This window comes from Trachemys scripta, chromosome 14, assembly GCF_013100865.1.
Source record: "Trachemys scripta elegans isolate TJP31775 chromosome 14, CAS_Tse_1.0, whole genome shotgun sequence".
NCBI lineage: Eukaryota > Metazoa > Chordata > Testudines > Emydidae > Trachemys > Trachemys scripta.
Genome location: NC_048311.1, coordinates 4,433,031 through 4,445,329, shown reverse-complemented (window position 1 = coordinate 4,445,329; position 12,299 = coordinate 4,433,031). Strand labels below are relative to the sequence as shown.

General features: G+C 50.8%; 1 protein-coding gene across 1 annotated transcript in view; it reads right to left on the bottom strand.

The window, feature by feature from the left end:
• Positions 1-4,604: 4,604 nt before the first annotated feature.
• The window catches only part of LOC117887197 (butyrophilin subfamily 2 member A1-like), a 305,733-nt gene continuing 298,038 nt past the window's right edge, over positions 4,605-12,299 (bottom strand). Inside the window, exon 9 of the mRNA XM_034789547.1 lies at positions 4,605-4,770. Coding sequence (XP_034645438.1) covers positions 4,664-4,770 — 107 coding nt within the window. The 3' untranslated portion in view covers positions 4,605-4,663. The remainder of the gene's footprint in view (positions 4,771-12,299) is intronic.

Sequence of the window (12,299 nt, the reverse complement as noted above, 5' to 3'; positions counted from 1 at the left end):
GGTTACCAAGGCTCAGCTGAAGGGAGCCTAGAGACAGGAAGTTGCTGAGGAGAAGGGATCCCAGGAGAGCTCACAGAGCAAGGAGCCTGGAGGGGATGCCCCCAGAGAGAGGGGCTCCTTCCATAAGGAAGACAGAACCAAGCCCGGCTCTGGGAATGGGGGGGCTGAGGGACTCCTGACTCAATGAGCGTGAGGAGCTGGAGTGAGAGTCAGGGCTGGAGCAGAGCAAAGGAAAAGATTTTATTTTGGGGTTTATGTGGACTGAAAACAGACCTCAGCAGGGGACTTTTGTCTCAGACCTTTTGGATGGTGTGGAGTAATGTAAGGAATGTGAAGAAGGTAAACTGAGGCGGGGTGTTGGCAGGGAGGAAGTGTGGAAGGGAGGTGTGAGAAGGGGGTGATGATCGGAAGCTCGGGATCCCTACAGGCTGGGGGCAAGAAATGGCCCAGATCCATCTGTGACCAGGCCCAGTGGACACAGACTGCACAGGGCTGGGGGCAGCGAATGGGGAGGGGAGCAGAGGGGAGCAGGGATGAAATGAACCAGAGCCTAGGTTGGTGCCTGGAAAGAGCATCTGGCCTTCCTGACTCTTGCCTTGCCCTGCAATTCTGTTCTGATCATTGCCACCCAACTCCTCCTCCTCACCACCCTGGATGCCTCACACCCACTGCCATCCCCTTCGCTGGCTCCACTCCTTGTCCTCCCCTCCCAGGCTCTGCCCTGCTCACCCCTCACCCCCTGCTGCTCCTTCACTACCAGCCCCACTCATCCTCATGCTCATTTTGTTCCCTTCTCCCACCAGCTCCCCTTATACCCAGAACAAACTCCCTTCATGGTTAAAGTGCTATCCTAGGACCCAGCAGATCTAGGCCCAGCTTCACCACAGGCTGCCCATGTGACCTTAGACAAGTCACTGAGTCTCTGTTTTTCAGTTCCCCAGCTGTGAAATGGGAATAATCGTCATGGGTGGTGGGTAAAATAAGCCAGGCTCTGGCCCCACCCATGTTCCGCGCTCTCCCCCAAGCCATTGCCAAGCCGGCGGGTGCTCAGCTTTGCCGTTGGCCGGAGGATAACGGCATGGCGCTGGGGGCGGTGCTGAGGCCAGCCGGCGACCTGGCACTGGGGGCCGGCACTGGGGGTGGTACAGTGCTGGTGCCAGCCAGTGGCTCAGGACAGTTTGGCCAGGGCTCTTCTGGCTGCTGGGGAAGGGGGTGCATTCAGGGCGCTGGTTGACGGGGGGAGTGGACATTTGGGGCTCCAGCAGACGGGGGTTGGGGAGGCGGGGCCTTGGGCAGAAGGGGCTGGGCCGCGTGGCTAGCTTCCCCGAAGGGGAGGATCACTTGCCACCCATGAATATCATCCTTCCTTCCCCCACCCTGTGTCCGTCTAGTCTATTCAGACTGGAAGCTCTTTGGGGCAGGGACGGTCTGTTCTGTGTTTTACAGCTCCCTGCACCAGGGCCCTGAGCGTGGCTGGAAACTCCAGGCCGTCCTGCACTGCAAATGATATCAGTGTGTTTAGGGTCAGATTGTGCCAGCCTGCCTCACGCTGGGCAACCTCTCAAGTCCCATTGCGCCAGTGTGGCAGAATCCAGCCTTTAACTCAATAAGAAATTCTGTTTGTTTTATGCTGCCCTCAGATTTCCCAGGTGCTGAAGATGTTCCTGTTGAAGCCTGCACCTGGGGTGTGGAGTTGTCATGGGGGAAGTTGGAGTGTGGACAACCGAGCAAGGGACAGTCAGGGCTTGTGGTCTAGGAGAGAGGAGGGGAAGGGATGCTTCTCCTCTTTTCCTTGGAAGTAACTTTAAGGGTTTGTCTACACAGGGAAAAGCCCTGAGTGGCTAGTACAGAACAGCTAGTCAGCACTGCCTGCCTGTGCGGACACTCTGATTCCATGCTAAGAGTGCCCTTGTCTGCTTTGGGTTAATGCACATTGGAACTGAGTGCCCTCACCCCCTGCTGCAGACTGAGTGCAGAATAATAGTGTCCACACGGGGAGTTAGTGCGGAATAGCTTTAAATTCACACCCTCACTATTATGGTGCAGAACAGCAATTCCACACTAGCCATGCTGGGCTCTTCCCCATGAATTCCCCACGCCACAAGCCCTCAGTGTGGGGAGAGGAAGCTTAAATTCCTTGTTCCCCACCCCAGCAACCCTTCTAGAGCCACCAGCTGCCCCTCTGCCCTCCATCCACGCTCTGCCACTGCATCCAGCAGGGTTGGATAAGCGCATCGGCTGGATGTTTCTGCCAAAAAATGGTGAGCAGTGAAATAAATAAATAATTGACTAGAGGCCATAACATAGCCACAGAGAGTAGTTCAACAATTGCCTGTGACACCAGCTTCTCCCTCACAGCAGGGTGTGTGTGTGTGGGAGGGCTGGGTATTCTCTCTCTCTCTCTCTCTCTTACTTTCACATGGACAATGACATTTTGCCGGACCCCTTAGGTGCTGTGAGAGCTGTAAGAGGACTGAGCAGGGACCGAGTATCCTAGGGGAATGGGTCTGAGAGTGACTGTGGCAGTATCAGCGTTAGTTACCTGCGTATCCTCGGGCTCTGGCAAGTCCTGAAATAATCAGACATGAGAATTTACACAAACGAAATGCAGACTCAGCAAGTCACACACTGTGAAAAACAAATGACACGGAGCTTACCCAGTTCTGCCAGAGAGTCCATGGGAATGAGAGGAGACAAAAGGGAAAAAAGAACATAAATGAATCAATAGGAGAGATTCTCAGTAACAAAAGTGCTCAGTTCTAAACCCACATTACATTGGCCTCCGTGGGAATTTTGCCTGAGTAAGGACAGCAGGATTGGGCTCCTAATCAGTAGTTAGGGCTTCTCCTTTATCGCACCTGGTCCCGCAAAACCTCCCCGCAGAAATCAGTGGGGCTGCACCTGTGGGGATCACTCATGTGAATCAGGGGGGCAGATAAAGGTCCTGGTTCCCTCCCTGCTCCAGTCACTGTGTGCAGGGATGGCGCAGACAGGCTGGGACCAGGCCCTGGACATCAGAGAATTCCCCTGGCATAGGGAGAGCCCAGCTGGGGTAAAACAGCGTAACTTGCTCCTGTGCCAATTGCCTGCCTCATCCCGGTGTAGGGGGCATGTCAGGGCTGGGACTGAGGGGCTTGGGGGTGTGTGCTGGGGCAGGGCAGGGCACATCACCAATTCTCAGGGACCACAGCCAGCTGGAGTGAATCAGAGCAGCCCCTGGGGTAGCCTGAGAACCAGGGAGTCATAACCAGCTCCCGCCCTGCCCACGCCCCACCTCAAGCAAGTCCTGGCCCTGCAGAGAACCTGGGCCTGCAACTCAAAGAACTCTTCCTTCAGAAGTGTCTCCATCATTGGGGTGATGCTGGTGACCCCAAGGGGTGCTGAGCTCCTACAGCTCCTGCCAGCTTCAGTGTGATCAGACGCATGTGTCTGATCCTACAGCTGCTTTGTGTGGTGCGTGGAAATCCTGCTCCAAGGAAACCTATGTGTGTGGGAGTACATCCATGGAGAGTTCACAGGGTGGGCCCTATTCATGTAAACTAATGATTGTTCTCATTACAGGATGTCTCTGGTGTCAGTAAGGGAAGTGTGTTTGTTTGTGTTTAAGACTGTATTTCCAAGGGTTAATGTGAAAAATAAAACTATTAATATTAGGGTTGCCAGGTGTCCGGTTTTTGCCTGGAACACCTGGTCGAAAAGGGACCCTGGCGGCTCTAGTCAGTACTGCCGTTAAAAGGCCAGTCAGCAGTGCAGCAGGGCTAAGGCAGGCTCCCTGCCTGTCCATGTGACTCCTTGAAGCAGCCAGCATGTCCCTGTGCCCCCTAGGCACAGGGGCGATCAGGGAAGCTCTGCGCACTGCCCCTGCCCTGAGTGGTGGCTCCACGGCTCCCATTGGCCGGGAACCAGGGCCAATTTGAGCTGCGGGGGCAGTGCCTGTGGGTGCTGAGGCACCTGGCCGACCCTGCACCTAGGAGCTGGACATGCTGGCTGTTTCCAGGAGATACGAAGAGTCAGGGCAGGCAGGGAGCCCCACTGACTGGGAGCTGCCTGAGGTAAGCGCCACCGGGTTGGAGCCTGCACCCCAAACCCTCTCCAGCACCCCAACGCCCAGCCCCAGGTTGGAACCCTCTCCTGCATCCTAACTCCCTTCCAGAGCCCACACCCCAAACCTCTGCCCCAGACCTGAGCTCCCACCAGCACCCAAACTCCCTCCTGGAGCCCACACCCCTTCCCACACCCCAAACCCCTGCTCCAGCCTTGAACCCACTTCCACACTTCAAAACCCTCGGCTACAGCTCGGACCCCCTCCTGCACCCCAAACCCCTCATCCCTGGCCCCACCCCAGAGCCCACACCCCCAGCTGGAGCCTTCACCCCCTCCTGCACCCTTGCCCCAGCTCAGTGAAAATGAGTGAGGGTGGGGGAGAGCGCGCGACGGAGGGAGGGGAGATGGAGTGAGTGGGGGTGGGGCCTCAGAGAAAGCACAGGGCCTAGGGGAAGAGGGTGGGGCAGAGGGTGGGGCAAGGGTGTATGGTATTGTGCCATTGGCAACTGTAGTTAATATTCATATTTCAATGCCACAAATTTTCCATCCATTATTTCTGGGTAATATCTGGATTTCCCATTGTCATGTACATTACCTGTAACGGTAACACATTAATTTTTTACACTACCATTTCTTTGAACACACGGCTCTGAGTGTTCCTTTTCCAATTTAAAGCATAATCAAAACTAGTAAAAACACACATACCTTTCACTGCCTCGTATTCCCCTGGAAAGTAAAAGACATCCTGAGTTAACATTGAGTCTCAAAACTTAATGAGAAATAGTCAAGCGAAAAACAATGTCTCCCTCACTGCTGATACGAATGTTTTGCTAGATTTGTCCATAAGATGCTAAGCAGAGCACAGCACAGGAGCTGGCCTCTTATGGAGGCAGGGACCCAACCTGTCCTGCCCCAGCTGTTACATGTACTATGTTATACACCTCAGACACTGCAGAGGTAAACCTGGACCAGAGCAGGGCTTCCTGGCTCCACATCACTACTCTCTGTCCCTCCCATATTGCTCCCCGAAACCCTCCCCACCTGCCCCTCTTCATCCCTTGACCTCTGCACAAACACACACACCTTTAAGTAGGATTGCCAATTTTGGTTGGATGTATTCCTGGAGATGTCATCACATGACATAATCTTTAATTAAAGATTAATCTTTAATTCCTGGAGACTCCAGGCCAATCCTGGAGGGTTGGCAATCATACCTTTAAGCCCCACCCGATGTCATACCTGCATATCCCATAGCCAGTCTCCACATTGTTATTTGCATTCCAGTTGAATTTAGAGGTGACACTCAGAGCTGGGCCTCACTGCGCTAGGTCCTGTATGCACACATTCAGGGCAAGGCCCCACGGCGCTAGGTCCTGTACACACACATTCAGGGCAGGGCCCCACGGCGCTATATCCTGTACACACACATTCAGGGCAGGGCCCCACGGCGCTAGGTCCTGTATGCACACACTCAGGCTGGGCCCCACGGCGCTAGGTCCTGTACACACACACTTAGGGCCAGGCCCCACAGCCAGGGCTGGATTAACTCTTCTGGAGGCCCAGGGCTAGTTGATTTTGTGGGCCCCCCTAGGCTCTGGGGTTGGGCCAAAAATGAGGGGTTCAGTGTGTGGGAGGGGACTGCCAGGGAGTGGGCTGGGTCTGGGGGGTCTGGGAGGGAGGGTGCAGGATCAGGATGGGGGGTGGGAGGGCAGGGTTTGGGAGGGAGGTAGGGTGCTGAAGCAGGCTGGGGTGGGGGTGGGGGGTCTGGGAGGAAGGGAGAGTGTAGGAGGGGGCTGGCATACAGGGCAATTACCTGGTACTCTGGCTTGGTGCGGGGGAAGGGAGGAGACCTGCAGGCATCGCCCCCCACAGCTCCCATTGGCCCCGATTCCCAGCCAATGGGAGCGGCAGGGGTGGAGTGAGCGAAGCACTGGGAGAGGGAGCTTCCCTGCGTTAGCGTGACCGGGCTCCAGACTGGGGCAGGTGGGGGAGGAATGGGTCAGCAGTGCACAGAGCCACTTCCCCCCCGCCAGGCAAAGCTGGCCAAGTATGCACCACCAGTTTATGCTGCCTGAGGATTTGTCAGTTGTGCCAGATTTCGTTCTGGACTCAACTAAAACTCATGAAGGAAGTGTTCCTAAGCCTGTGTCTGTTGGGGGTAATGACTTGCCCATGGAGGGAGCTACCCCAATCTCCAAACATTTGTCTGGGAACAAAGGGGAGGAAATTCCAAACTTTGTGAATGTTAAGAATAGCAGTTTATCTGCTGGGGGAGAGTTTGTCCCAATCTTCTGTCTGAGGAGCAGACAGAATGTGCCTCTCTGCTTATGCTCATTGAGAATATGTCAGTTGTCTCAGAAGTCGTTCTGGACCCAACTGAAACCCAGAAAGATGCACAGGAAGATGTTTCTGTAGAGCAACCCCTAGCTAGAAAGGGAAAGGACAAAATTTCTGGGGACAATGAACTGTTGCCTAAAAGTGCTCCTGAAGGAATAAACCATCATACTAGCTTTTTTTGCTGCAACTGAAGGGTGTGGAAGTGAGTTGATTGAGTTAGCTCAGAATGAATCATTGCCTGTAGCAAGTAACAGTGTAGGTGCTGAGAAATTTGGTTCAGTTTCTAGCTGCCAAAGTTTCTTAACTGTGTATAAATCCACAGACTTTGTTTTAGAAAGATCCAGGGTGGAAGTCATCCCTACTAAAGCCAACACTGCCTCTGTCACTGCTAAGCAGCTCTTTACACACACCTGGGATGGCTGCTGTTCTATTGTGAATTGGGCTAGCCCCAGTGTTTGTCAGGTAGAAATCCTGTATGGGAAAAGTGGGAAACTTTGGCAGAAATGGTTTCATTCTTCACAGCTCAAAGAGTGGAAGGGTAAACCACCTGACCCGCAAGGAATATCGTAAGTGTCTTCTCCATCCTGTTAGCCCTTCTTGGCCAGCAAGAAGGAATGGCTTTGGGACATTGGAAAATACACATCAAGTGGGCTGGTCAGTGCCTACCCTGATGTTGAGACAGGAAAAGCCCAGAAAGGCCCTTGACTTATTATGGCTACCCTCACATAGGTCACTACTTCATATTTACCCTATAATATTTGTCCCAGATTCTCCCAGTATATACAGGGGGAGTGTGGGAATTTGTTCTCTCTTCTCGGCCCCCTCACAGGTCCTGAACATGAGCCATGACATCCCACTGATGCACCAGCACCCTGCTGTTCACAAGTGTATGGAGTCTAATGCTGTCCAGGCTCTATGCTGTACCTGTGATCCTTCTGAACCTCTGGAGGTGCTTGCCAGCTGGAGCCCAGGAAGTAAAATTGCTGTGCCACTTGCATGGATTCTATGGAAATGGGAGCAACGCCCTCGCCCTGCAGCATCACTACCAGTTCTATGCTGTTGGCAACTCTTCGGGTTGCCCTTGGGAAAGAGTTGCTAATTGCACGCAGAGTGCCACCGGAGAGTCAATCAAGTTTTGTTATGAAACTCAGACCACCCCAGACTCCATCCCATTCTTCTGTAAGCCGTTGTGGTCTCAAATGGGACATAAACCATCAAACACAGTCAGTGACAGCCTCCTGGGTGGCAGAAGGTGCAGGGTAACCCTGGTTTCCTCCGCTGTTTGGGGAACAACCATGCATCTACGTGTCATCATTGTTATTGGAACTCAGACACCTCTGTTACCTGGAGAGGAACTGCAGCTGTCTCTGATCACTCCAGCAGGCAAGAATATCACACGGTTCCTCATAAACTGGGAACCGCTGAACTGGACTTTAGCTGGACATGACTTGATTCAGCAAGGTCCCCCAGACTGAGTAATTCAATTAAAGGGCTCATGCCAACAATTTGGTTTAAATTCTATGGGCATATTGCCATTTCGGAGGGATTTCATGAGCCCGGTTTGTACAGAGTGGAACTGGGCCAACAACAAAAAAACAATTTTAAATTTCAACGCTCTGATCAGAAACCTTGCTCCCCTCCGACGTTTAAGAGCCCCAATTTCAGGACCCCATGTGTTGAAATTGGATCAACAAGAACATTTGTTTTTTCAACCTCAGACTTCTCTGAAGGAGGTTCAAATCCACTTAGAGGGCATGAATATCCCTCACATAGCACCTGTATGTGCTCCCTTGATTGGAACTAGCCATAAGGGTTGGGATGAATGGGTACCTGGGAATAAGTCTCACTGTTCCTTCGATGTTATCCAGGAAGAGGGGTCTGTTATTGTCTATGCTGGTAAAGCATGTGTGTGTGTAAGGACAAGATGTAATATTGTACTAATTAATGGACATTGGATCCAACCCATGGTGCCTTACATTAACTGCTGTTTCTATAATGTAACCACCATTGTTAGTTGTAATATTAAGTTTACTGTGCCTATATGGACTTTACAACAGTTAAATGCCTATCCTAAGCTCTACAAGGATGTTTCCTCCATTTCACTGGGAATGGGTCTCACTGCCATTAAGGGACTATTAACTCATCCCTCTTTACAAGCTGAGCTGCAAAGGCTCAGAACTTTGGGGGAGAATGGCAAACTCAAGATTCAACACCACAACCAGGAGATTTCTAGGCTTGCAGCCACAGTTAAAAACACAGGCCATCACTCCTGGTGGGAGACTTTGCTTGGTGGAGCTCCAGTGCAACAGGTATTTTGAATCTCATGCTTCACCCCATTGTGGTGATCATTGGTTTCCAAATTATACTAGCAATTGGTCTGGTTCTGCTGGTTTGTTGGATACAACAACTGATGTGGTTGCTGCAATGGATGGAAGATCAGACCCGGTACCACAGAGTAAGGATGTGATGGGAATACTCGCTCAGCGCAAGCACCCCATCAATGGGGGGACTTGATACCAGTCAGCTCTGTGTTCTTGGGGAACCAGGGCACAGTATCTACTCATGAAAACCCCTCCCACACACACACACCAGTCTCTGCTTGAATCAAAACCGATCAGAGAAAAGGCTTGCAGAGAACAGTGAAGAGCGTTGGGAGACACACTTAGGCCCCTCCTGACAAGGGTGACAAGATTAAGACATCTCCATTAGCATACAGAATGGAGAACAGAGACAATTCCCCTTGCCTCATCTGCATGAAAGATGGGACAGGGATACATCTCCATTAGCATACATAATGGACAACAGGGAACCGTACTGAACTCTGGGACAAGAAAAGCAGGGAAGCATTGCATCATGGGGGATCTCTGCTCCAGATGTTAATGAAGCTATGCCTGCACACACCCAGCTCAGCAATTATCAGACCAATTCTTGTAATGAATCCTTGATTGATATCCAAAATACTGATGCAGCCTAATTGCATTGTGAGCTCCCTGGAAGAAAACATCACCCATAGCCAAGAGTGATCAGCTCCTATTGTCTAGCCTAAAGAAAACCCTTGAGTCATCAGTTTACCCATAAACAAATCTAGTGTTCTCCCTTCAACCATTGCATTTCTCTACAAAAAGCCCTATCTATGCCCAAGTAAGTGTTCTGATGCATGGACCCAAACTCTGCATCAGTTCCACTGAGACTCCATCTCCTGACTGATCGTGCTGGGGGCTCTGCCTGTCTCCAGCACTCAGGACCCTGAGCTACCACCATCACCTGGGAACCCCAACCAGTTCAAGCTTCAGGGAGCGGTGAGATCCTCTTCTTTCTCTCTCTCTCTCTGTTTTCCTTTATACCTCAGGTATTAACCTTTAATAATGTAACTGTTATGTGGGTTTAGGCTCTTCTTGTGAAGTTATCACTATTATTCAATAAATAATTTTTATGGTTAAGCTGATTTTCTCTCTCTCTCTCTTTGAACTTTACTCTTTTGTGTTTTTAGCTTCCCATTTACTCTGCAGCAATGCTTATTTTACCTAAGCTAAAGATCCCTGTAGCGCCCAAAAATACTGTGGGGTTTGCTCATCAAGTGGGTTACTACCAGTACAATTGTGATGTGAAAGGGGATAGGGACATGCCGAACCTGTGACATACAAGGATGGCAGCTTGGAAGTGCTGCTTGACCCAGCCCACTGAGTCCAGGGACATACAAGGGGTCAGCTTGAAAGTGCTGATTGACCCAGTCTGCTCAGACTTGCTCTGTTAATGTATATGTGTGTGTGTGTGTATTCATCTGGTTCTGGGGCTGGAGGAGCCCATCCCTGGGGAACCTAGGCCCTGCAGGATAGTTCCATGGGGGTGGGGGGGACTTGCATTAGGGAGAAATAGAGCTCCATATTGACACATGCAGTACATTGATAGAATTACAGAAATCTCCCCCCTCCCCAAAGAGTAACCCTAATAAATGAGCATACCCCAAAGTAACGGGCAAATCTGGTAACAGAGGAGAGCAGGGGGCCAAGCACTGGGCTCTGGGGGTGGGAATGTTCTCTGAAAGAGGGAGACAGGAAGAGACCAATCCAACAAAACAGACACTGAAGAAGTGATTAGAAAGGCAGGAGAAGAACTAGGAGGGAGCTGTGAAAGCCAAGGATTTAATGGAGATGAATGGTCTGGTCAATGATGTCAGGAGGAGGAGCATGAAGCTAGCACAAAGAAGATGAGGATCACACAGAAGCCATAGGATCTGGCCAAGAAGGTCATTAGAGACTTTGGCGAGAGTGATTTCAGGGGAGTGCAGGGGACAGAAGCTGGACTGGAGCGGGTCTAGGATGGAATTGGAGGAGAGGAACTCCAGACAGCAATTGTAGACAGAGCATTCACTGAGCTTAGAGATGGAAGGCAGAAGGGGAAATAGGTAGACAGGGAACTGGGGTTGCGGATGGAAAGTGTGAAGATGGGAGAGACTAAGTGTCACAGGGTATCTGGTCTTCTAAGGGGAGTTGGGCCCAGCCCCACCCTGTGACTAATCAGCTGATGCTGAGGCCATGGATCAGGTGACGGCTTAAAGATCTCCTTGTCCTCATAAAAGCCTGGCCAGCAAGTCTCTCAGCTAAGGAGAGCTTCAGGGAGCAGGAAGACACCTGCAGGACACCCTAGGACAGGGGAAAGAGCCCTGTTCATGTCTGATTATCAGGCAAAGGGCCTGTGGGGTGTCATGCTATTCGAGGAAGGACTGCTAGGCAGAGATGGCATTCACCTTTCAAGGAGGGGAAAGACCCCTATTTGGACACAGACTGGCTAACCGAGTGAGGAGGGCTTTAAACTAGGTTCGACAGCGACAGGTGAGCAAAGCCCACAGGTAAGTGGGGAACATGGAGACCTGGGAGATGGGTCGGAAACAAGAGGGAGTGTGGGCTATCATGGCAGAGAGAAAGGAAGGTCAGGGCAAAACTGGGAGGCAAGATTGAACCAGTATCTTAGATGCCTATATACAAATGAGAGAAGTAAGGGTAATAAGCAGGAAGAACTGGAAGTGCTAATAAATAAATACAACTATGACATTGTTGGCATTACTGAAACTTGGTGGAATAATACACATGATTGGAATGTTGGTGTGGATGGGTACAGCTTGCTCAGGAAGGATAGACAGGGGAAAAAGGGAGGAGGTGTTGCTTTAGATATTAAAAATGTACACACTTGGACTGAGGTGGAGATGGACATAGGAGATGGAAGTGTTGAGAGTCTCTGGGTTAGGCTAAAAGGGATAAAAAACAAGGGTGATGTCATGCTAGGAGTCTACTATAGGCCACCTAACCAGGTGGAAGAGATGGATGAGGCTTTTTTTAAACAACTAACAAAATCATCCAAAGCCTAAGATTTGGTGGTGATGGGGGACTTCAACTATCCAAATATATGTTGGGAAAATAACACAGCGGGGCACAGACTATCCAACAAATTCTTGGACTGCATTGCAGACAACTTTTTATTTCAGAAGGTTGAAAAAGCTACTGGGGGGAAGCTGTTCTAGACTTGATTTTAACAAATAGGGAGGAACTCGTTGAGAATTTGAAAGTAGAAGGCAGCTTGGGTGAAAGTGATCATGAAATCCTAGAGTTTGCAATTCTAAGGAAGGGTAGAAGGGAGTACAGCAAAATAGTGACAATGGATTTCAGGAAGGCGGATTTTGGTAAGCTCAGAGAGCTGATAGATAAGGTCCCATGGGAATCGAGACTGAGGGGAAAAACAACTGAGGAGAGTTGGCAGTTTTTCAAAGGGACACTATTAAGGGCCCAAAAGCAAGCTATTCCGCTGGTTAGGAAAGATAGAAAATGTGGCAAAAGACCACCTTGGCTTAACCACAAGATCTTGCATGATCTAAAAAATAAAAAGGAGTCATATAAAAAATGGAAACTAGGACAGATTACAAA